This window comes from Muscardinus avellanarius (assembly GCF_963383645.1).
Source record: "Muscardinus avellanarius genome assembly, chromosome: 3".
NCBI classification, from domain to species: Eukaryota; Metazoa; Chordata; class Mammalia; order Rodentia; family Gliridae; genus Muscardinus; species Muscardinus avellanarius.
The window spans coordinates 58,236,258-58,263,479 of NC_137788.1; the positions used below are offsets into that span (position 1 = coordinate 58,236,258).

The 27,222-nt window shown below is 36.0% G+C and overlaps 1 protein-coding gene across 2 annotated transcripts in view; it reads right to left on the reverse strand.

Moving 5' to 3' along the window:
* Window positions 1-2,254: 2,254 nt before the first annotated feature.
* DNAI4 (dynein axonemal intermediate chain 4) overlaps window positions 2,255-27,222 on the reverse strand; it is a gene marked incomplete at both ends in the record, with an annotated part of 57,361 nt that continues 32,393 nt past the window's right edge. Inside the window, 8 exons of one of the 2 annotated variants that reach the window (XM_080690784.1) lie at window positions 2,255-2,305; window positions 6,038-6,194; window positions 9,614-9,840; window positions 10,649-10,747; window positions 19,578-19,699; window positions 19,980-20,137; window positions 25,485-25,636; window positions 26,806-26,892. In XM_080690784.1, coding sequence (XP_080546910.1) covers window positions 2,255-2,305; window positions 6,038-6,194; window positions 9,614-9,840; window positions 10,649-10,747; window positions 19,578-19,699; window positions 19,980-20,137; window positions 25,485-25,636; window positions 26,806-26,892 — 1,053 coding nt within the window. The remainder of the gene's footprint in view (window positions 2,306-6,037; window positions 6,195-9,613; window positions 9,841-10,648; window positions 10,748-19,577; window positions 19,700-19,979; window positions 20,138-25,484; window positions 25,637-26,805; window positions 26,893-27,222) is intronic. The other variant, XM_080690783.1, reaches the window with a different exon arrangement.

Here is a 27,222-nt window from a genome sequence, read left to right on the forward strand (position 1 = left end):
TGGTGAAAGCATATCTTTCATAATTGCTCTGGATGCTACATAAATGTCAGTTTTTAGAAAAGCAGTGTTCATTTTTATAAGATCCATAACAACATTTTATGTGTTCCAACTTAGTGAACATGTTTCACTTTCTGTTTTTAGACAAGAACTAATTTCAGGTAAATTTCCAGCTTTTTAGTTTTATCACCAAATGAGTATGTCAGCCTAGGGAAATGAAGGTGATAGCCTACAGGTTTGAGGGTAGATTTGAACATTGCACAAAATCCTAAACAAACAAGACACAGAGACTAAATATTGTGTGAAGGAACCAATGAGATTATCAGCAGTCTGTACCTCCTGTAGGAAGAGACGGGAGACCTCAGCCAACCCCAGAAAGCAGGGTCTTAAAAGACCAGGACCTGGGTTGTGGCTCGGGTATAATAAGAAGGAAAGCTGCCATTTTTCAGTACTTACTGTATACCCAGAATTTTTGTAGGTGCTTTACATTGGAGATGCATTGTTCCCCAGATGGGGATTCTGAGCATGCAGATGAGGATGCCCTAATGTGATCCTTCTTAGGTTGAACTACTTCCTGGACACTGCTTTTTAGGAGAAGGATATGGACTTCTCTTCTTTATGGATCCACAGGCCTTCCCCTTTTCCATTCCTCCCATCCCTGAGAAAACTTAAAATTTCTCTTTAAGACATGTTCTGTGCTTTTATAGAACAAAATGTATGCATTTGATTTGTCATTTGGCATGTTATCTTACATTTAAAAGCAAAGAAATGCAATTTGGGAGGAGAAAAGTAATGATAAAACAAGGATTAGAAAATTTCCTATTGTCTCTCAAAAATAATTTCTGAAATAGTACTATAAGGAAAATCGGTAGTGGCTTGCAAACATTTAACAAAGAATCAAATTCAATCTGATAGATGTTAATCTATCATTAAAGACCTCAATCACAGCAGTAATCTGTGTAGAGCAGAAAAGATACCATGCTTTAAGGTCAATTGTGGAGCATCCCAAAGGAATAGTTCATTTCTCATTTAGACTTGATGAACAAAGATAAAAGAATGTCCAATTTTAAGATTAGAAATACATAACAAGGAACACATTTTTCAATTAAGATTTTATTTTCTCACACAAAGTATTATAGGAAATTCAATTTTTGAGAAAGATAATCACAATGACTTACACCAGTAGAAAATATATATTCCTTATAACATGACCTAAACTCCCAATCCACCTAAACATTACCTTGCTTTTGTCTAAAGGATATCTCCAAGAATGGAAATAGATATCTGAAACGGTAGTTCCCACTGCTGCACTGATTCAATTCTCAGTATGTGTGTTTGTGAGTGCATGTATGCGTGCCTGCATGCCTGTGTGTGTGTAAACTCCTCACAGAATGTTTTACAGAGCAAGGCATAATGCCCTATGCTTGTAACAACCCAGGACTTGTTAAACCTCATGGAACTGCCTGTTAGCTATCTGCATTTGGAGGAGTCACTGCCCTCACCTTCATTTCTATAACCTTTCTCTGGAACTCATCATAAAATAACCTGATGTGGCCCACAGATCAGAGACTTTCTATTTTCTTGCTGAATCCATTTAAGTGTAGTCCAGAGCAGATTCTGAGCATGCAGATGAGGATGCCCTAATGTGTTCCAGATCAATTTCCCTCATTGAACTGAAAATACAATGCCTACTGGCCAAATAATATTATTCTAATATTTGCTGTTTTGTCCTTTGCTTGTCAAATATTCTAACAAAGTTTTATAGCTTCAGCCCTCAGATCTATACGGATTTCAGGTTAAACGCTGGATATGATTGGTTAAAAGTTGGATTCTCATCATATTAATAACTTCAAGTATTATAAATACTGGAAGACAGAGCTTAGAAAGAAGATGTAAAAATAATTGTAATTTGTATTGTAAAGAATTTAGCTTAAGTAATTCTAATATAATTTCTAACCTGTTTAAAGATTTTATATGTTTGCTTATGTATAAACTTATGTAGTTCAAATATGACCAGGTAGAGTGGACATATATTAACAAAGTTCCAACAAAACTCTTAAAAGAATAACTTTTAACCAATAGCACAATGTAATCATGTTTCTGAAATAAAGATCATTAAATTTAAATGGGAGTTACATATCAAATATTGTTTTTTAAAGTGAAAATCCTAGCTTACAACATATAATACAGACTATTTAATATTAATCACTGTTGCTTTTCCTTTAAACAATAACAAAGAGATATTGGTAATGATGAATTATCCTGGTTGGTTGGATTTTGGTCCAAGCAAAGCATTTATTATATCACCCTGAAAAGAAAAAATACACAATTACAATGCAATAAAATGTGACTTAACAGATAAAGTAGTCTTTAAAATGTCATTTAAAGTTTATAAGTCAGTGGCATACATGTACAGGCCATCCAATAAGATTGTAAAAAGTAAGCAAACAAAGGTAAATCTAAATAGTAATAGTTACTCCCTAGTCTAAACCTGTTCTTTCCTCTAAATTATTCTTTTAATAAAGTTTGACAAAATAATTTTAAAAGGATTCAGTAGTTGAACTCTTTATTGGGAGGGAGGAAGGGAAGTGGGGGGGGGGGAAAGGGCACGAAGTACAATCTAAATGTACACTATTTTCAATATGTTCCACTTAAAAAAATTTTTAAAAAAGAAAATTTAAAATTGAATTCTTGAGCACAAAACATTTAGACATTGACAGTTGTTCATATATTTTTATTTTATATGGTTTACATATCTGCCTTTACATTTTAAAGAACTGAAACTAAGGGATATAAAATACATAGTTTAAACTTTCTAAAAGGCAAGAGAGAAATCATTCTATTTATGAGCAGGTAAAGTTCTAAAGGAATAGTAAGTTCTTTTATTATTCAGTGTTAATTATAACAATGGTCTTTTGCTATCAAGAAGTGTCTGACAGTTTTTATTATTATTCATTGTTTTCTTTATAGTCAAATGTAGTTAAATGTTTTTAAATAAAAGAATTTCTGCTTTATAAAATTCAAAAAAAATAAAAGGATTCAGTAGAAGACAATTTTGGCAGCTCCTATTTATTTAGCCTTAATACTTAAGCCTGAGCTGTCTCACCTGTGAGATAACCTGTTAAACTTACTGACATCTTTGATTCTTTGCTCATTTGTTAAGACTGGATTTAGAGAGTGTAGAACCTCTCAATTCCCATGTGGGTTTTGTATTTTCTTTTAATGATATGTGTCTATGTATTTAAAATGGCAAAATGATCTTGTATAAAATAATGAAAATAAAAAATAGGGATGGAAGTTTTAAAAAGACAGTAATTAGTAAACAATGTGAACTGGAAGAGGAAGAGGAACGGGTTTTTTCTACCACATAATAAATGTGATCTTCAGAACAATCTATATTTATTTCTTCCAAAGGTTGTTATAAGCCAGGCATGGTGGCATACCCTTGTAATCCCAGTACTTGGGAGGCTGAGACCAGAGGATTGCAGGTTCAAAGCCAGCCTCAACAATTTAGTGAGGCCCTCCACAACTTAGTGAGATCCTGTTTCCAAATAAGAAATAAAATCTGGCTGGGGGTTTAGCTTGGTAGTACAATGCCTCTGGGTTCAATATCCAGTGCCACAAAAAGTAAATAAATAATGTTATTATAATAATTGAGGAAACTTCTTAAATTTGGAAATTTATTGGTACAATATAATTATATAAAGTAGTAAAAATTCAAAGTGATACATTCATATATGCACACAACATCTCTTGGTGTGGTTCCCTACTAACCCCATCCTGTTACTCTCCTCCTTCTCCCTGTAAGTGCCAGTAAGGTCATTAGCAATGGCTTCATATGTGGACATAAGATTACTTGGTCTAATTCCCTCCTTAAGTCTCCCTTTTTACCTCCTCTCCTGACTCCCCAGACCTCTTCCACTATTTGACTGGTCTCACTCTTATTATCATGATGTTCTTTCCTATTTTCTCTCTACCTTTCACAAATGAGATAAAACATATGACCATGACTTTGAGAAGGGCTGATTTAATTTAGCATAATGTTCTCCAGTTTCATCCATTTTCCTACAAATGACATAACTCTGTTTTTTTTTAATGTCTGAGTAAAACAGCATTTTAGGTATACACCATGTTTTCTTTATCCATTCGTCTGTTTATGGACACTCAGGTTTATTTCATAATTTGGCTACTGTGAATTGTGCTGCTGTAAACATGGGTATGCATGTATCACTATAGTATTCTAAATCCAATTCTTTTGAAAAGATACTGAGGAGTGGTATAGCTAGGTTATATGGTATTTCCATTCCTACTCTTTTGAGAAATAACCATACTGATTTCCACAGTGGTTGTACTAATTTATAATCCCAATGTATAATAAGCATTCTTTCCCCCCACATCCTTATCAGCATTTATTATTGTTTTTATTTCTGATGACTGGAATTCAAAGTGGTGTTATTTTATGTGAGAATATTTTACAAACTCTATAGAGCTATAAATGCTTTCCCTAATACCACAATACCAAATTCTTGCCTAACCATCAATATGAAATAATTTATTTTAATATGCTTTTATTTGTAAATTATAATTGTACATCATCATGAGATTCAAAGTGATACAACATATTTTATCAAATGTTTGTCAATATTGTGTAGGCCCATAACTATTTTTAAAATAAACTTTGTTAGTTTATGTGAAAATGCCTCCATAGTTTGATTTATAACTTCTTTATTTCTTTAACTATTAGGATAAATTTTAAAATATATTTAATAGTCATTTTTGTGTGTAAATGACTTGCTCCTGACCATTGCTCACAGTTCTACTGGAGCTTTAACTATTTTATTATTGAACTTCACATATTTTTATTTTTAGCATTGTTTTTATATTTTTGGTAATATTTACCAAGTTATTATTCGCAATTACAATTTAAGCATAAGAAACAGAGAAAAAATGAGGCCGGGCATGGTGGTGCATGCTTGTAATCCCCGCACTTGGGAGGCGGAGACAGGAGGATAGAGCAGGTTCAAAGCCAGCCGCGCTGGCTTAAGAGACCCTGTTTCAAAAATATAAAATAGGTCTGGGAGTGTAGCCCAGAGGTAGAAGGGCTTCCAGGAACCCCAGTACCACCACAAAAAAAAAAGAAAGAAAAAAAATGAAACAGAGAAAAAATGAAAGCTATTATAAAAATAATAGCATCTAATGGTACTAAGTTGCTTATCAAAATTTGGCAACAAAACTTTCATCTTTGAAGATTAAAGAACAGTATAATGTTAAACCAATGGAAACAAATGCATTTATTTCAGGCACATTGGACAGAATCTAAAAATTTAAAAAGATTTGAGTATGGCTGGACTTAGTGGCACATGCTTATAATCCCAGAGCTTTGGGAGTCTGAAATAGGAGAATCACAGGTTCAAGGCCAGCTTTAGCTACCTAGTGAGGTCCTCCACAACTTAGTAAGACCCTATTTCAAAATAAAGAATAAGCTGGGTGTGGTGACGCACACTTGTAATCCCCGCGCTTGGGAGGCGGAGACGGGAGGACCGCACAGGTTCGAAGTCAGCCTCGCTGGCTTAAGAGACCCTGTTTCCAAATAAAAATATAAAAAATAGGTGTCTAGGTGTGTAGCCTGGAGGTAGAAGGGTTTCTAGGAACCCCAGTACCACTAAATAAATAAATAAATAAATAAATAAATAAATAAATAAATAGAGCTGGGGGTATAGCTCGGAGGTAGAATGCTCCTGGGTTCTATCTCCAGTTCAAAAAAAAGAAAGAAAAAGTATTTGAGTATGTATAGTAAACCACTACAGCTATACATCACAATTTCTAAGTCCCATATAACATTATATGTCATATGCTCATCAAAAAAAAGTGAGGCTGACAGAAAACCTAAATCTAGTAGTCACCATACCTGGTGTGGAGCAACTCTTGGAACTTTTTTTCCATCACACCACACTTAAGATAAATGTACCTCCACTGCATGTACAAAGATACAACTGAATAGACTCAGAGAAGACATAAAACTTTTGCTTCTGGGTCTTACCCGACTAGAATCCAAACCAGTAGGCATATTTCTCATTTCATACACAGCAACCTGTCCATCACTGTCTCCCACTAGAAGGCAATCTGATTGTTTGGCAAATAGAATGGTTGTGAACTTGATTCCAGGGTTAGCAACATTCACAATCAGAGGGTCCAAACTGTAATGAAGCATTTATAATTTCAGTTGTTATAATTAAATGATCTTTTAATATACAGATTAAGAAGTTTGAGTTTTTTATTTCATGCAACACAAAAACAAGTTTTTGTTTCCAAAGTCAGAATAACTGCTTCTTATTCCTTAATCAGAATGCCTTTCAATTCACCACTGCACCATGACTCCTGCTGAAAATTGCTACCTGCCAGCCTGTCCTGCAGACTTGCTAGAACCCACAACTGTGTGAGCCAATTCCTTAAAGCAAATCAGTCTCATTCTAGACATGGGGATGGAGATGGAGATGAAGATGGAGATGGAAACAGAGACAGAGATGGAGGTAGAGACAGAGACAATCATACTGAGACATTCATATATGGAGAAAGAGACAGAGGTAGAGACAGAGACATTCATAGTACTAGTTGTTCCTCTGGAGAACCCTAACCCAACTTCTCAAATAATAAATTGTCTTTTACCAGAAGAATGCTAAAAGAATGTTTTAATCCAAATGAACCTCTGGTATGTAGCAACTCTTGGAACTTACTTTTTTTTCCATCACATCACACTTAAGAGGACGTTTTGAATAGAAACTTTTCCTAATCTTGGCCATCCAAATCAATCCACCTATGCCCTCAAAAAAGATCAGAAGTAGCAATTTTTTATACTTCTAAAAAAGTGTTGCCCTGGGAACTACAGGTTTATCAGAAAAAATAGATTCAAAGGTTAGATTATTCAAATAGCCACTTTATATATTATTCATCTCCTATGCAAAAGTAAATAATTTTATAATCCTTGATTTTGGGATAATACTGTTTGGGGGGTTTGTTGTTTTGTTTTGTTTTGTTTTGCAAAACTAGGAATTGAACCTGGGGTCATTCTACCTCTGAGATATACCCCTAGCCCTATTTTTTATTCTTTATTTTTGAAACAGGGTCTCACTAAGTTGTAGGGGGCCTCACTAAGTAGCTGAGGCTGGCCGTGAACCTGCGATCCTCCTGTCTCTGCCTCCAAGTCCTGGGATTACAAGTGTGTGCCACCATACTGTTTTAAAGGATATATAATAACAAATTTTTAAGATACTAAATTACTAATTTTTAAAAAATTACCAATAAGAATAGACAGCTATGTTCATATTGCACAATTCAACACTACCAAACTATGGAACCAGCCAAGATGTCCATCAGCAGATGAATGGATTACAAAACTATGGGATATGTACACAATGGAATTTTACTCAGCCATAAAGAAAAACACAATTACATCATTTATAGGGAAATGGATGGGACTGGAGGACATTATGCTAAGTAAGATTAGTCAGTCGCAAAAAATAAAAAATTGCATGCTCTCCCTAATATGCAGAAGCTAGGGAGAAAATGAGTCATAGGAGGAACTCTAGATGAAGAAGGAGACTCTATAGATGAGCAAATAAGGCGACCTGAGAGGATGAGAGGGGGAAAGAGGGAAATTCTCTAATACACATGGTGTACTTAAACATATCAATGTTTAAATGCATAAACACCAAAGTGTTTATCAAAGTGTTTGATAAACACTTTGGTTATCACCAAGCCAAGCATGAGAAGGAGGGATGAGGAGGGAATAGGATGAGAAATGGCTAAGGCTAATTGGGTGATATGTGCATGTATGTCTCCACCATCTTGTATCTTATTAAGATGTATGAGTACAATGTACCAATAAAAAATTTTTTAAAAAGAGGAGACTTAGTGAATTTTAAGGTTACTTCTTTTTTTTTAAAAAAAAATGTATTTTCCTGCCCCATCTGCTAGCATAAAGACTTGTGATATTTTCCAATGGAAACAGAATCATGAAACATTTCATTTCAGCATTGTATAAATTTTCATAGTAAGAACACGTGGATCTAGATGATCCTCTGAAGTTTGGTGTAACATCTTAAATCTAAAAGCTTAGTTAATCTTCCTTCGAATCTATTTTGATATGAGGTTAGAGAATAAACAAACATTGTAAATATAATCATTTTGTCTTCTTTTTTTATTTGGTTGTTTCTAAGTTTGGGCAATTATGAATAAAGCTGCTATAAATATCCACGTGCAGGTTTTATTTTAATGGTCCTAAGTTTCAATTCCTTTAGGCAGATAACAAGGAAAGCAATTTCTGGATCATATGATAAGAGTACGTTTGGTTTGTAGTAAACTGTAAAACTGTCTCTCAAAGTGGCTCTACCATTGTGTTCCTCACCAGCAATGAATGGAAATTCCTGTTAGTCCACATATTGGCAGCACTTGGTGATACCAGTGTTCTGGACGTTAGCCATTTTAATAGGCATGAAGTAGTACCTCACTGTTGTTTTAAATATGAAATATATTATCGAACACATCTTCATATGCTTAGTATCTATATACCTGCTTTGATGAGATATTTGTATTTTAAAGAACCATTTTTGTTTCATTTCATTGATTTCTGTCTGTTGATTTCCTATTTTCACTTTCATTGCTTTATGCTCTAGTTTTTAAAATTTTATTCTTCATTGGTAATATATTTTAAATATTCTTATTCTTAATTTCTTTAGAGTTGTATTGCTGCAATATAATTATACATCACAGTGGGATTAGAAGTGATATATTCACATATGCACACAACATCTCTTTGTGTGGTTCTCTCCCAACCCCATCCTGCTGCCTCCCTTCTTCTTCCCATATTCATAAAGTTGTCAGTGATACTTTCATAGATGGACATAATATTACTTAGTCTGTTTCCTTCCTCAAGCCTCTTCTCTCCTCTCCTCACTCCCATGCCCCCCTTTCACTATCCTACTAGTCGTACTCCTTATTATCATAAAGTCACCTTTTTTTCCTATTTTCTTTCTAACTTCCATATAAGAGAGAAAACATACAACTCTTGACTTCCTGCAAATGTCTCACTTCACTTAGCATAATGTTCTCTAGTTCCTTCCATTTTCCTGCAAATGACATAATTTCATTGAGCTATTCTCCAAGTCCTTTTTATTATTTTATTTTATTATCTTTTTATTTTTTATTAAAAATTTTTGGTGGTGGTACTGGGGTTCCTGGAAGCCCTTCTACCTCTGGGCTACACTCCCAGACCTATTTTATTTTTGGAAACGGGGTCTCTTAAGCCAGCAAGGCTGGCTTCGAACCTGTGCGATGCTCCTGTCTCCATATCCCAAGCGCGGGGATTACAAGCGTGCGCCACCACGCCCGGCTCCTTTTTATTTTTTAAGACAGTGTCTCACTAAGCTGACCAGGCTTGCTTCCAACTGTGATCCTCCTGTCTTAACCTCCCAAGTATACTGATACAGGCACATACACCCAGCTCTATTATGTTTTTAACTACAGTACTCTCAACCAATGTCAAAACTATCAGATAGCATTTATTTGAACTACTTTTACAAGAAATGGCCCCAAGAAAATATTAACACTTAATAATTACGTGCTGATGTGAAGGTCCCAAATCTCTACCCTGCTTTCATTTGCAGCTGCGAATATGTAGGATGATTTTGGAGACCAGGCAACATCATAAACAACATGAGTAGTTGGATAAAAACTCATAAATGGCTTGAGATTCTCCTGTTGCCATATCATAACACCCCAATCTGCAGAACAACTTAAGAATATATCATGACAAAATGGGTTCCATGCTACTTTATACACTGGACCCTAGAAACAAAAAAAGTACACAGGTAAATTATATTTAACATCATATTCTAAACTTGGCAAACAAATTAAAATATTATGATTTATAGTAGATTTACTACCATTAATTATTGCATGGGTATTATTTTATCTGAGAATCAAGATCATAAATCGACCCTTCCTTTATTCCAAACAAAACATAAAAATACATTTATTATGGTAGTAAATAAATATTAATGCATATTGTACCTTCTTTAAAAAGATAACAAATTGTATTAAGAAAAACAAATGAGGGAAAAAATGAAATATGGATAGGGCAATCATAAAAGACACAGAGAATAGGTATGGTTAAGAGACAATTTTACTTGAGATCAGCATAGTATCATAAGCAAAACATTTAGAAACAAATTAAAAATGTGACTTCCATAACTTGCAAGAAGATTATCTATGATATCAAGGATATTAAGAAGCCAAAGAAAATACCCCACAAATTACTGGTGCTTTACTATAAAGTACTTTTTTTTTTTTGGTGGTACTGGGGTTCCTGGAAGCCCTTCTACCTCCGGGCTACACTCCCAGACCTATTTTTATACTTTTATTTAGAAACAGGGACTCTTAAGCCAGCTAGGCTGGCTTCGAAACTGCGCGATCCTCCTGTCTCCGCCTCCCAAGCACAGGGATTACAAGTGTGGGTGTGCCACCACGTCCAGCGAAAGTACTTAATTTTTAACTCCAAAGCTGTAAACTTATTGCATGCTAATATCCTCTTTTAATACTATTTTTCAGAAGTACTATAAGATAAATTTTTCATAATTACTATAATTAAACTAACCTTATGTCCTCTGTAGGTATCTAGGTATTGTTCATTATATGAACAGGAGCATTTGTGAATATGACCTTCTTCAGTGCCAGCCAAATAGATATTTGTGTCCTACAATGTAAATCAAAATGCATTTGCTTGTCATATATTAGAAATATACTATAAACAGATTAGAAATCAATTTAAAATCCAAAATAAGAAATATTATTTTTTTATATGCAAAATATATTTTATTTTTGTATGAGACTCAATTTTAGGCTGCCTTATTATCCACCAAAGCCAACCTATATTTTTAGTTTGGAAAGGGAATATTAGATGGTAGTGAATTAATAAATGCATTAAGTTGGATAAAATTGAATAGACTAGTATGATAATAGAATAGCCACAAAAGGATTCTTAAATGTAGATCACATTTGCAAACTCAAATGCCTATGAGGCTTGAAAAAAATATAAGTATCCAATGTTTCTAGTATTAGAAAAGTCAGCAGCTAAAAATCAAGCCAACTTAAAAAAAAAACAGATGTTAGCAATATTCTTCTGAAATATGATATATTAACATGATAAAACATGTGCTTTACAATTTTATATTTGAAATTCAGAATGGAAAAAAATATATATAGTTAATTATTTATTTTCTTTGTAATTCATTTTTCATTTGGAACTAGAAACCTAACAACCTTTCCTTTGTACCAGGATGTCATTGTTATTTCCCAATAATCTGCATGGCAAGGTTGAAGAATTCGTCTTTGATTTTTTTTTTTTTTTTTTTTTTTGCTGGTACTGGGGTTCCTGGAAGCCCTTCTACCTCTGGGCTACACTCCCTGACCTATTTTTATACTTTTTAACTTTGGAAACAGGGTCTCTTAAGCCAGTGAGGCTGGCTTCAAACCTGCACGATCCTCCTGTCTCCGCCTCCCAAGCACATGAATTTTTTAAATGAAGAAATAGTTTCATAATAGAAAACTGCTGTTCCCAAATATAAGTGTTATTCAAATATGTTTGTATCTGTGTGTGTGTATTATCAGAGTAACTACTCTAGAAATTTGTAAAATTCAATTATTGTCATGCCATCATACTGTTTCTGGAACCCATTATAATGCATATTAATAAATTTAGTTTCTAGTTTTTTATTATGAGCTATCAGTATTATAAAATACACATTTACTTACACAAAGTCAAAAGTATGAAACATTCATTGATTTTGAGATTCACAGTATCAAAATATAGTTAGCCCATAACTATTTTTTCTGAAAACTGATTTCAGCAAATCAAAATGATTTCTATTATAATTTTGTGAACTAAATTTTTTTGTGTCTGGTACTGGGTTTGAACCCAGAGGAATTCTACCTCTGGGCTATACCCTCAGCCCTATTTTATTTTATTTTATTTTATTCTGTTTTACCTTGAAACAGGGTTTCACTAAGTTGCAGAGGACTTCACAATGTTATTGAGACTGGCCTCGAACCTAAAATTCTCTGTCTTAACCTCCCAGCTATTGGGATTACAGGCATACACCACCACACATCTTTAATAATATTTTTCTTTCTGTTATAATTTTATAATAAACTATCTGAAAGACTATTGTGCCAAAAAGTACATATTTGTCCTTTACTGGAATTTAGAGTAATACTTAATATCCTGTCTAAAACATGAAAACTTTGGCTTAAAATGAGGAAGACACTGTCTAATATTTAGAGTTGCTTGACAAAGAACTAACAGTTTAAGGAAACCGATGTGTTTCGTCGGAACTAGTCAAAGAAAAGACAGATGACATATATATATTTCTGAAGAAATTATTTTTGTTGCAAATGAGTTTGAACAAAATACCATCTTGGATACCATTAATACTAGATGTATGTACCAAATAGGAATTTTAAATGGTGGTTCAGTCAAAAGTCTGAAAGTCAGTGCTCTGTGTCCTGGCTAGAGAAGAGTATGGTTCTGCTACCATATGATCCAGCAAAACCACTTCTGAGTATCTACCCAAAATAATAAAAACCAAACTACCAAACTAATGCATGCATATCTATGTTCAATTCACAATCGCCAAACTATGGAATCAGCCAAGATGTCTATCAACAGATTAATTGGTTACAGAACTCTGGGATATATACGCAATGGAATTTTACTCAGCCATGAAGAAAAACAAAATTACTTCGTTTGTGGGAAAATGGATGGAACTGGAGAACATTATGGTATGTGAGATTAGTAAGTCACGAAAAGTAAAAAATTGGATGCTCTCCCTAATATGCAAAGCTAGGGAGAAAAAGGGTCATAGGATGAACTCTAGGTGAAGGAAGAGAAACTATAGATGAGCAAATAAGGTGACCTAGCTGAGGGGAATGGGGGAGAGAGGAAAATTCCATAATGTACATGATGTACATTCACAAACATATCAAAGTTAATCAGTAAGCCAAACATTTTAGGGAAGAGTTAAGTGAGTAATGTGTGCATGTATGCCTCTACCATCTTTTACCCCCATTAAGATGTATGACTATAATGAACTAATAAAAAAAGAGAGAGAGAAAAGAGTATGGTTCTGGACCAGTAGCACTGGCATCGCCGGGAGCCTCTTAGAGGAGCTGCAAATTCTAAGGCTCCATCCCACACCTACTAAGCAGAATCTATATCTTAACAAGATTTCCAAGTAATTTGTATGTCCATTAAAATTTGAGACACATTGCTCTAGTACTAAAAATGTAACTGCTACATCATGGAACATATGCAGCTTTAACTTACATGATAAAGTATAATTTTTTTCCAAAGTTGTATTACCAATTTACATTCACTGGCAGTATATATAAAAGTTTCCTTTGATCCACATTATCCTTAACAGTTGGTTACATCAGAAATCTTATGTGTCCGGGCGTGGTGACGCACACTTGTAATCCCAGCATTCAGGAGGCTGAGACCGGAGGATCACGGTTCGCGGACAGCATCAGCTACTTAGTGAGGCCCTCTGCAACTCAGTGAGACCCTGTTTCAAAATAAAGAATAAAAAATTGGGCAGGGGGTGTAGCTCGGAATTCAAATGCCTTTGGGTTCCATCCCCAGACCCGAAAAAAAAAAAAACTCCCAGAAATCTTATGTGTTGCCATCTATTAGAAATTAAACCCAATTTTAAGTTCAACTCATGTGAATATTAATAAAGTTGACAATGTTTTAGTGTTTACTATGCATTTATATTTCATATTCTGTTTATACCTCATGACATTTTATTAATAATCTGTCATTTTCATAATCATTTGCATATGTTCTTTAAATATTCTGCATCCTATTGCTTTGTGTACTATATATGTTTCAAATTTCTTCTTCCAGTGATGGCTTTTCTTTTTAATATCTTTATTCTGCTTCTGATAAATAGTTCTCATTTTATTTATTTTAGCTAACTTATGCTATAGGTTAAGATTTTGTGCTTTTAAGAAATAGTCCTTATCTTGAAGTTGTAGAGATATTTTCCTATAAAAAGTCTTGTGTATGTTTGGGATGGAGAGAGAGCGAGAGAGAGAAAAGAAAGGTTGCAAATCAATAACCTCAGCTTCCATCTTAAGAAAAAAGAAAATAAGACCAAATTAAAACCACATTAAACAGAAGAAAGGAAATTATCAAGATCTAAGAATAAGTAAATTATATAGAGAACAGAAAAAGATGGTAAAAATCAATTAAATCAAACCCCTATTCTATAAATGAATAAAATTGACAAACTTTGAGCTGAGTGAGGCGGTACACACACTCTCTCTATATAGTCCCAGCTACCATGACTACTGAAACAGAAGGATTGCTTAAGCCCAGGAACTAGAGCCTAGCCTGGGTAACATAGCAGAATGAGATACCTCAAGAATAATTTTGTAGACTTCTAGACAGATCTATTAGGAGAAAAAGAAGATACAAATTGCTAATATGAAGAATTAGGTGGGATTAAGTGGCATTACTACATGTACTTTAGCTACTAAAGGAGAATATAAGAATATTATTACGCAAATAAATTCAACAATTTAAATAGATTAAACAATTCACGTTACCAAAATTTACTCAAGTAGAAATAACTATACAATATCCCTACATCTATTAAAATGAAATTTATATTTTAAAATTTCCTCATAATGAAAACTTCAGGTACATATTATTGATTAATTTTATCAAGTGTAATTAAAAATAATGCTACTTTTATGCAAATCCTTTTTTTAATTTTTTTTGCAATACTGGGGATGGAACCCAGGGGCATTCTACTTCTGAGCTACACTACTAGCCCTATTTTTTAGTCTTTATTTTGATACAGTGTCTCACTGAGTTGCAAAGGGCCTCACTAAGTAGTAGCTGAGGCTGTCTGCAAACCACAATCCTCCTATCTTAGGCTCTCAAATGCTGGGATTAAAAGTGTGTGCCAACATGCCTGGCTCTTAGATCTTTTTTTAAAAAAATTCTCTGGGCCGGGCGTGGTGGCACATGCTTGTAATCCCCAAGCTTGGGAGGTGGAGACAGGAGGATGGCGCAGGTTCGAAGTCAGCCGCACACGCTGGTTTAGGAGACCCTATTTCCAAATAAAAAAGTATAAAAAATAGGTCTGGGAGTGTAGCCCAGAGGTAGAAGGGCTTCCAGGAACCCCAGTACCACCAAAAATAAATAAATAAATAAATAAATTAATTAATTAATTATCTGGGGTTCACATAAAAATCAATCAGATACAGAACAATAAAACTTACAAAGGTACAAAAAAATTTTCTTTGTGTGATACTAGGGGTGGAACCCAGAGGCTTTCTACCTCTGGGTTATACTCCCAGACCTATTTTTTTATATTTTATTTGGAAAGAGGGTCTCATTAAGTTGCTGAGAGCCTCACTAAGTAGCAGAGGCTGGCTTCGAACCTGCGTGATCCTCCTGTCTCAGCCTCCCAAGTGCAGGGATTACAAGCATGCACCACCACGCCCGGCACAAAGGTACAAAAATTTTATCATATCAAATCCAATAGTAATTAAAAGAATCATTGATTCCAAAATATATTTAAAAAGGGTTTATTCTAGCAATGTTCAAAAACAACAATGTAATTTACCATAGTTGTTTGTGTGTGTGTGTGTGTGTGTGTGTGTGTATGTGTGTGAGAGAGATACTGGGCATTGAACCCAGGAGTCTTCTACCTTCAAGCTACAATCCCAGCCCTATTTTATTTTTATTTAGGAACAGGGTTTCTCAAGGTTGCTGAGGGTCTCACTATTTGCTGAAGTTGTCCTTGAACCTGGGATTCACCTTCTCAGCCTCCCAAGTACTGGAATTAGAGGTGTACACCACCCTACCCAGTTTGTAATTTATTGTATTAATAAGTTTTTTAGATTTTTTTTATGTGAATCATATTGAAAATGGCATACACTATCTTTTAATGTATGTTGGGAGCCATTAAGGCCTTCCCCTAGATTGGTGTCTCTGACTCAGCTGACTGTTCTTCGCCCAGAGTCAACAAGGTTTGGGGTTATGGAAAGTTCAAAGAGGTCTGAGAGAGGATCAGGTGGTGATGACATGAGGGTACTGATAGGCCTATCTGTAATATGTGTTTTGTATTTGTCTTTATTGTATTCCGGTGGTGGTAGCACGAGAATGTTGATTGACCTGTAGCTGTGTATAAATACCTCTGGAAAAACAAATCCGGGGTCGGCATCGGCACAATAAAGATGAGACTGACCCAGAAGTTGCGTTGGCCAGGAGTGTCGACGCGATAGAAAATACTGACCCAGGCATAGTCGTCGACCCGTAGAAAATATTGACCCATGAACAGGGGTCGACCAGTAGAGATAGTAAGCTGGCGGCTCCCCCATGTTAGAATTTAAAATTCTTCATCCTCACGCCTCACTTCAGAACCCGTACTCTTGCCGGCTGGCTCCGGCAAATGTACATTAATTGGTGCAGTATAGTCTCACATTATAATGTAAATCATGTTGACAATGATATACATGCGCACAGCACTTGGTGGCTCCCCATCTCCATTTCCCCCCTTTCCAATACAGAGTACTGAGGTTGACACTGGTATATTCACATAGGTACATGTAGCCGATGATAGTATTTCCATGAATGAACCTCAGCCTTCCTCCTCCCTTTCCCTTAGACCTCCTACCTGGCTCTACTGAGGTTTCCCCTCCATTATCTGTAGTTCCTATGGTATTCCAGTTACTCCCTAACTTGTACATATTAAAGAAAAAAATAAGACCCTTCACTCTCTGTAACTGGATAATCTCACTTAACATAATGTTCTCCAGGCCCTTCCATTTTCTTGCAAATGACAATTTTTTTCTTTATTGCTGAGTAAAATTCCATTGTGTGTAATTCCCCTAATTTTGTAATCCATTCATCTGTTGATGGACATATAGGTTGGTTCCATAATTTGGCTACTGTGAATTGTACTACTATGAACATGGGTATGCATATGTTACTGTAGTTCTCTGATTTTGCCTCTATTGAAAGATACCCAGGAGTAGTATAGCCAGATCATATGGTGGATCTATTCCCAGTTTTCTGAGAAATCTCTACACTGATCTCTATAGTGGCTGAACTAATTTGCAATCCCACCAACAGTGTAGAAGAGTTCCTATTTTCTCACATCCTTGCAGACATTTATTGTTATTTGATTTTTTGATGACTGCTATTCTGATCTGTAGTTTTGATTTGCATCTCTATTATGATTTTAAGGGATATAGAAAAGGCATTTGAAAAATCCACCATCCATTTTTGATAAAAATGCTCAATAAACTAGGAATGTAATGAAATTTCTTCAACCTGATTAACTGCATTTATACAAAGTCTTAAGATGACATCATACTTGTGTGTGTGTGTGTGTGGGGGGGTACTGGGAATTCTACCTCTGAGATACATCCCCAGCATTATTTATTTTTCAAACAGGTTCTAAGTTGCTGAGGCTGGTCTTGAACTTTCTTTTTGTTTTTTCCAGGTCTGGAGATGGAACCCAGGGGCATTTGACCTCCAAGCTACACCCCCTGCCCTATTTTTTATTTTTTATTTTGAAACCGAGTGTCACTGAGTTACAAAGGGCCTCACTAAGTAGCTGAAGCTGTCCCCGAACAATGATCCTCCGGTCTCAGCCTCCCGAATGCTGGGATTACAAGTGTGTGCCACCATGCCCGGCTTGGTCTTGAACTTTCAATCCTCCTGTTTCAGCCTCCCAAGTATTGAGCTTGCAGATGTGCAATACCACCATGCCCAGCTTGACATCATACTCAATGGTAAAAGAATGAGAGAGTGCTTTTTCCTCTAAGATCATGTTCTTTCACCACTTCTACTCATCTATTAGAGGTTCTAACCAGTATAATTATGCAAAAAGGGAAATAAGAGGCAACAGAAATAGAAAGAAAAAGTAAAACCGTCTTTATTTACAGACCACATGATCATCTTGAATTCCTTATGTCAAGGACATTTCTAAGACTCTAGATTGGTGTCTCTCAACCCAGCACTATGGCATTATTTCGGGTCAGATAATTCTTTGTTGGACAGTGAGTGGAGAGCAGGAGAGCAGTTGTCATCTGTGCATTGTAGGCTTTTTTATTTCATGCAGGGAATTGAATCCAGAGACATTCTACCTCTCATTGCACTCCTAGCCCTTTTTATTTTTTTTATTTTTTGTGATAGTGAGGATTAAACTGAAAGGCATTCCACCTCCAAGCTACACCCTCATCCATTTTTTTATTATTTGTTTTAAAACAGAGTATTGCTAGGTCACAATGAATTTTGCTAAGCTGCTGAACTAGTCTAGAACCTGATTCTCTTGTCTCAGCCTCCCAAGTAGAGATTATAGGCATGCATCCCAGGTCTCAGCTGTCTTGTAGGATTTATTTATTTATTTATTTATTTATTTATTTATTTATTTATTTATTTTGGTGGTATTGGGGTTCCTGGAAGCCCTTCTACCGCCGGGCTACACTCCCAGACCTATTTTATACTTTTTTTTATTTGGAAACAGGGTCTCTTAAAGCCAGTGCAGCTGGCTTCAAACCTGCACGATCCTCCTGTCTCTGCCTCCCAAGCACAGAGATTACAAGCGTGCACCACCACGCCTGGCATCTTGTAGAATACTTAGCAGCTTCCGTGGTCTCTGACCACTATATGCTAGTAGTACTTCTTTCTCCACTTCCACCCCAACCATGGTAGCTACAGCAACTAAAAATATCTGTAGACATTGACAAAAGTCCCCTCGTAGGGAAATCTCCCTCTCTTTGCACACATTTAGTAAAAGTGAGAAATAATAAATATCTGAACTAATTCACAGTAAATAGGTTATGACTAGAGGGGAAAGGACATGAGATTTAAGAACTGCTTGGCGAACAGAACAGAACAGAATCGAAAATGTGTTCCAGTTTTTGTTTGCAGAATGTGGTAGATAATGGTGACACTAAAAACATGATCATTTAGATGTAACAAAAACATAAGTTCTGTTTTCTTAGAACTCATAGTGTCTGAATTTTCTGATTCCCAGATAAAAAGTCAGAAAAATAGAACTTTATTAACTGTGCTCTCATTTGAGTCTGCTCTTGATAAATACAAACTCAAGAGACCCTCATAATCCTACAATCCTGAGAGTCATCATTCACAGTGAAATAGAAACCACTGTATAATGGATTTCACTTATGTAAGTCTAATAAGCAGAGTGGCCTAGAGGGGCAGAGTGCTCAAGTTAAGCATACAGTATAAAGAGAATTCTTCCATAGTCCCTCAGAAATACATACCTCTCTTCAATCTGGGAAAACTAATACAGAACATAGTATAGCCAAGTAGACTATGCCATTCTACCTTAGCTTGGCAGCCACATTTATGTTTATCTTTTCATGTACAAAGCACAAAATTTATTAACATGAAAATACCTGATCTTGCTTTATATCTTAATATACTGTGATTTTTGAAAATCAATATATGCAATGATGAATAATGTGTTGAAACAATTTACCTTGGGATGAAAAGAAAAACACATCCCAGGAGCCTGCCGAGATATCAGAGCTTCACCTTTCTTTTCCTTTTCCCCTCCTTTTTTGTTGCTGCTGGCAGTAGTCCGCCTCAATTTCATTAAATCTTTAAAGAAAAAAATATATAGCCTGTTATTTACCCCATGAAAAAGTAGTGCAAGCATCACGTGTACCCCTTTTGCTAATTGCATTAAAATTTTGTCATCTTTTGCATGTGATTAGGTTAAAATTAGCAAAACCAAAAATAGATGTTTTGAAAATAGTGACCAGATACAATTTTTTTTTATTATTGGTCAAACAAAAACATGACACCTTTCACACACAGTGCCCTAGAAAGTTTTAATTCAACACATAGTAAGAGAAAGATAACACTTTTTTCTTTTTACCATGACAGTCCAGGCCTTTTCGCATAACCCATTTGGAGATCCTTCCATCTGCTGATATGGACACTAGGATTTCCCTCTTGTCATCACCCGTTGTTCCTCTATCTTGTTCTATCCACTGAAGTTGCCACACAGGTCCCAAATGTTTTTGAGGGGATTCACTGAAACAGAAAAATGCCAAAGATGGAATTATTATAATAACTTTTAAAGGCCTTAGGGTATAAGTGATAAGAACAGCTCCATAGAGGAATAATGACCTAATTATATAATGACATTTTATTATTCAAGTCTGGACTTCTTAAGTATCTTTGAAAATAGGAAAGATAATCACTTTGCTCTAATATTCACCGCTGTTTTTCTTGTTTCTTAAAAAAGAAAAATTTTAGGCCAGGCGTGGTGGCACACACTTGTAATCACCGCGCTTGGGAGGCAGAGATGGGAGGATTGCGCAGGTTCGAAGCCAGCCGTGCTGGCTTAGGAGACCCTGTTTCCAAAAATAAAATAGGTCTGGGAGTGTAGCTCGGAGATAGACGGGCTTCCAGGAACCCCAGTACCACCAAAAAAAAAAAAAGAAAAAATTTTACTTGCCTATAAATATATTAGTTATATATTTTCTTTCTTCTCAGAATCTACTTTTCTTATTCTATAGATTCATTCTTTCTTGGTTGTGTGAATTTTGATATTTCCTCTATTTTTAGATACATTTGTTATATGAATGTCTATTTTTAAATTTCCATTTTGGTACTGAGGATTAAACCCTGGGGCATTATACCTCCAAGTTAAACTGCCAGCATTTTTTTTTTTGAAACAGGGTCTCAACTAAGTTGATGAAAGTTTTGTCAAGTTGCTAAGGCTGGCCTCAAACCTGTGATCCTCCTACCTCAGCTTCCCAAGGCCTGGACTGTCATGGTAAAAAGAAAAAAGTGTTATCTTTCTCTTACTATGTGTTGAATTAAAACTTTCTAGGGCACTGTGTGTGAAAGGTGTCATGTTTCCAAGTATTCCCAAGTACAGGTTTACAGGCATGTGCCATCATACCCAGCTAGAATATTCATTTTTATAAGGATTTTTTTCCAGCTGGGCATGGTGGCTCACGCTTGTAATCCCAGCATTCGGGAGGCTGAGACCAGAGGATCATGGTTCATGGACAGCCTCACCTACTTAGTGAGGCCCTCTGCAACTTAGTGAGACCCTGTTTCAAAATAAAGAATAAAAAATTAGAGCATGGGATGTAGCTTGAAGGTCAAATGCCCCTGGGTTCCATCTCCAGACCTGCAAAAAAAAAAAAAAAAAAAAAAATTCCTATAGCTTAAATTAGTCTTTTTAATCTTATCAAGTAAACAATTGTTGTTACTGTTTGTTCTTCTTGCTGATCCAAGATTGTCCACCGGCTTGAACATATTTATGGTTGAGATTTAATTTTTTCCCAAAGTCTTAAGTTTAAGGAAAAAAATAAATCAATTATCAGATTACTGACTCTTCTATCAGATTATGTTCTCCATTCCTAGCATTAATTTCCCTGATCTTTTTATATATAAACCTTTCAATGCAACAGTTCTAAACTTTGAAAAGTCATAGACACCTTTGAATATTTGTAAAAATTATGGGCTCTCCAGAAACAAGCACAAAATTATTTATAAAACTTGCAAATAATTTCAAGGTTAAGTTTAAGAACTTCTGCTGTGGCATATAAAATAATGAACGTTTACTGAGTCATAAAGAATAAAAAAAATTATCTCATTTGCAAGAAACTAGAGAACATTATGCCAAGTAAAATTAGATAGTCTCAGAAAGTCAGGGATCATATGTTTTCTCTCATATATAGAAGTTAGAGAGAAAAATAGGAAACAAAAGGAACTTCAGGAGCTGGGCATGGTAGCACATGCCTGTAATTCCAGCATTTGGAAGGCTGAGACCAGAGGATCGTGGTTCACAGACAGCCTCAGCTACTTAGTGAGGTCCTTTGCAACTCGGTGAGACCGGTTTCAAAGTAAAAAATAAAAAATAGGGCTAGGGGTGTAGCTTGGTGGTAGAATGCCCCTGGGTTCCATCCCTAGTACCACAAAAAAAGGAATTTCAGGTAAATAAGGAGAGAGAACCATAGAATAGTGGGAGATGGTAGGAGGATAAGGAGGACTGAGGAAGAAAAAAGTTCAAATAATGTTATGTTCATATATTAAGGTATCACTACCAATCTCACTAAATGTGTGGGCAGTGATGCAGAGGGAAATATGACAAGTGATATGTGTAGGTATATTTGTATCTCTTTGAATTTCACTATGATGTATAATTAGAATGCACTAATAAAAGTACAAAATAATATAAAGAAAAAAGAATGAATGAACTTCTGTTTTGATGATTATTTCCGGTTCTAGCTAAGTTTATTCAAACATTGATACAAGTGTATCACTGCATTTAGTCCCATGGGTATCTGGTATAGTACAAAAACCTAACCCATATGAATATTTTCATGTAACTTTCTGATTTTCTCAATATAATTCATTCATACATATTGATCAAACATTTACTGTACTGGTGTTATGTGCCTGATACTACATGACATGCTGAGAATATAAAGGTAAGATTCAATTGTTCTCAAAGATCTTATACAAAAGCTAAAAAAGATACAGCTATCTACAAATAATACATATACAGTGTGATAAGGGCTGTGATAAAGGTCTGTATAGTTTACACAAAAGAAAGGAAAGAGGTTTCCTGGAGCAGATGACACCAAAGTAATCATTAAAAATAATCAGAGGAGCCGGGCGTTGTGGCGCACGCTTGTAATCCCTGCGCTTGGGAGGCAGAGACAGGAGGATCGCGCAGGTTCGAAGCCAGCCATGCACTGGCTTAGGAGACCCTGTTTCCAAATAAAAATGTAAAAATAGGTCTGGGAGTGTAGCCCGGAGGTAGAAGGGCTTCCAGGAACCCCAGTACCACCAAAAATAATAAAATAATAAAATAATAATAATAATCAGAGGAGAAAGAAAATGACAACTGTGGGATGCAGCACATCTCAGTAGCTGTAACAAACAATCAACTACTGAGAAGGCAGCTCCTTGACAAGAAAAACAAAGCAGCAAAGATATTTACAAACAAAAAAGGGGACCATGGAAGAGAGTCCAATACTCAGAATGTGAGATCCACAGCAAAGATCCTGAGTGGATTAATCCAGACTGGTGTGGCAGCCAGTGCCATCTCAGGCCACCAGCCCAAACTGCAACTGCTGGCCCAGTAGCCCCAAGAAATTATGGGAAGTAAACCAAGGACTTGAAGTGCAGACAGTGGTGGCAGAGCTCCAACATTTTAAGTAAACAGCACCATGCTTCAGGGATTGAGAAAAAGATCCAAAAGCCCGTGCACTCACCAGAAGCCAGCACCCGCAACAGCACAAACCCGCAGGATAGTAAGTTAACTGTGTCTCTCAGCAGACTACCCAGAGTAGCAGAAGGGACCCTGGGGGGCTGGTGGTCCACTCCTGAAGTGGCCGAGTTAGACCTTATAGACACAGAAAAGGCCCATAGTGCCCAGGGCACAGTACTGGCACAGAATTACCGGGGATCGCTCCAAGATTACACTGGACATCCTCCACCGGTGCTGGTACAGAGGTGCAGGCCCACAGCCAGAAGGCACAGAGTCTAGAGCCGAAAGGTAAAGAGTTCAATGCCAGAAAGTGCAGAGTCCAGGCCCAGAAAGTGCATAGCCCATGCCTAGAAAGTGCAGAGCCAAGGGCTTGAAAGTACAGAGTCCAGGCCTGAAAAGCACAGAGCCCAGGACAAAGAGCATGAAGCCCAGGGCCGGAGAGCACAAAGCCCAGAACCAGAAAGCATAGAGCCCAGGGAAGGAAAATGCAGAACCCTGGGCTTACACAGAAGTCATTTACAGTGAAACTCTCCACCCTGACACTTGAGCAAAAAGCAGTCAGAGGTGAGAGCAGGGAGAAAACACTCATAAAGTAGGCCCAAAAGCTGACAATAGGTTATGGAGCAAATGAAAGATATTGGAACATACTCCAGAATCTACTACAGTGAACAGATATTATACGGGCCCTATATGTGTAAATTAGCTCATCAAAAGAAACCATAGAGAATCTAAAGAGAAAGCCTACAGAATGGGAGATCTTTACCTGCTACCATTCTGCTAGAAGGCTAATATGTAGAATATACAAAGAGCTCAAAAGACTCTACACTAGCAAAACAAATAACCCAATCAATAAATGGGCACCTGAATTGAATAGACACTTAACAAAAGATGAGATACAAATAGATACATGAAAAAAAGTTCGACATCATTAGCCATCAGGGTGATGCAAATAAAAACTACACTGATATTCCATCTAACCTGAATCAGAGTAGCAAGCAGAAAGAAGTCAAACAACAAATGTTGGTGAGGATGTGGGGAAATAGAAACTCTTTTACACTGCTGGTGGGAGTGCAAATTAGTTCAGCCACTATGGAGATCATTGTGGAGATTCTTTAGAAAACTAGGAATGGCTGGGCATGGTGGTGCATGCTTGTAATCCCTGTGCTTGGGAGGCAGAGACAGGAGGATCATGCAGGTTCAAAGCCAGCCTCGCTGGCTGAAGAGACCCTGTTTCCAAATAAAAATATAAAATAGGTCTGGGAGTGTAGCCTGGAAGTAGAAGGGTTTCCAGGAACCCCAGTACCACCAAAAAAAAAAAAAACTGGGAATATATCTACCATATGATCCAGCTATACCATTCCTGGGTATCTTTCCAAAGGGGTTGAAATCAGAGAACTACAGAAACATACAGCACCACAATTTGCAATAGCCAAAATATGGAACCAACCTAGGTCTCCATAAACAGATGAATGGATTGAAAAATTATGGGAAATACACACAATGGAATTCTACTCAGCTATAAAGAAGAACAAAATCATGTCATTTGCAAGAAGATGGAAAGACCGGGAGAACATAATGTTAAGTGAGATTAGCCAAGCACATAAAAACAAGGGACATATGCTTTATCCAATATGCTCAAGCTAGGGAGTATTAAGGATACCAGAGGGGAAAACCTCAGCAAAGCCAGAAAGGGAGGGTAGGGGAAGAAGAAGAGGTTAATTAATGGAAAAGCTACATTCAAATATGTGCATACATGTGAATATAACATTGTTGACCTGAACACTCAGTATTGGGAGAGAAGGAAAAGGGGAAGCAGGGCATGGAGGGGGAACCAAGTACTGTGTGAATATATGCCATTGTTAACATGATCCACATTAAGATATGAGACTATAGTGCACCAATAAAAAAAAAACAAATAATCAGAAATTTTCAAGCCAAAGGAAGTTGGTTGGTAAGATGGGCAAAGAAGATGAAGAAAATAATTAGGATAGAACTTTCCAGTTGGAGAAACAGTATTAAGTATTAAATGCTTCAAAAATAATGATATTACTCTCAGTTACACACATATTCACTTAAAATTAAATATTCAATTAAGGCCCCTGAGAAAGCATGCATTCTATGTTTCTATAATTCTTGCATTCTCACCTACTATCCAGAATTGGAACGTTGTTGTTGTTCTGTACGTTGTAAATTGCAATTGTGCCATTGTAATAGCCAACTGCTAATAGGTTAGGTGTTCCAACTGAAAAATCCACAGCAGTAACTCCATATGGACTCGGATAAATACGTTCTGGCCACTGAATAAAAAAATACATATTCCACTTCAAACTTGTTTTTATAGACCATAGTAAGGCAGGATGTGATGTTGTCTGTGATGTTGGCAGTGGGTTTTGAGAAGAGTTAGACTATATCCAGTTACTTCTCTCTTCTTAACTTCCAGTATGGATTAAAACAAACCTTAATTGGTCACTTTTTTTTGTTTGTTTTGATAAAATTATGAATCTTTAGCACTCAGTATCTTAGGCTACATCATTATTTTGATAATCCTTCAGCAGGATTACCACAATCATCACATATATACCTTTTTTTGGAACAAACAATGGGCTACAAACAAGCATATATTCCTGTCTTCCAGTGTTTATTTTACAAGCTTGGGTGATCTAATTATTTCTAAGCAATGAATAGAACAAACACAAAATCTCTCTAAATTACTCTGTTCTACAACTCTATCTATAAAGTCTAAGTCCTTTCCTCTTTCTAACCAACTACGTCAGGAAAAAAGATAAGTTACTGATGGTGAATTCTATGTCAATCCTTCCACATTTAAATTATTCCATTCGTTTATGCTAATATAAACCCAAATTCCTGACAGACGAGGGCTATTTATAAAAACTCTAATCATTTTATATGCTCTTCTGGCCCTTCTCTAAATTTTTCACTATATATTTCAGTTTAGAATTAAAACTAAATGTAAAACTTTAAAGTAACAGATTGACTATAGCTGTTTAGCAAGACAGATTGCTGTGATTCTTATTCATTCTCTGTAAAATGTATGACAGTAAGATCACCCTATTTTATGTCTATTGAGGATAACAAAGAGGTGATAAGAAGCTAATTATATACTAAGAAACAACCAAGTATAAAAAGAAATGCTTAATTTTCAATGGATTCTTAGATACTGATTCATCCTTCTCTATAATAGCTGTGTTAAGCAATGATAATTGAAGTCTGCATCATCAGATCTAACAGTATCTAGTAGATGCTCAATAAATATTTGAGTGGATTCATATGTAAATTTGCTTTATCTTATATCAACAAGAACAAATTTTAATTCTTATTGATTTAAACTAAATAAGGAAAAAAGACTGATAAAATTCTCTGGATTTTGTTTAATTTTTACATATATACTTTATGAGAATCTTGTTAATATTTAAATAAAAATGGTTCTTATTTCAGTTTTGTTTACCATGGGATTCTTTATTGACCAGCAGCAAGCCAAACCTCTTTTCTGCTCTTTAAATCCAAAGTGCCCATAGCCGACAGCCAAAAGATCCTAAAAACCAGAAAAACAGATTTAAAATAAGAGAAGATGGAGCTGGGCATGGTGGTACCTGCTTGTAATCCCAGTACTTGGGAGGCTGAGACAGGAGGATGCAGTTTCACAGCCAGTCTCAGCTACTTTAGTGAGGCCCTCCACAACTCAGTGAGACCCTGTTTCAAACTAAAGAATAAAAAATAGGGCTGGGGTGTAGCTTGGTGGTAGAATATCTCTGGTTTCAATCCTCAGCACCACGAGAGAGAGAGAGAGAGAGAGAGAGAGAGAGAGAGAGAGAGAGAGAGAATATGAGAGAGAGAGAATATGAGAGAGAATAGAGGGAGAGAA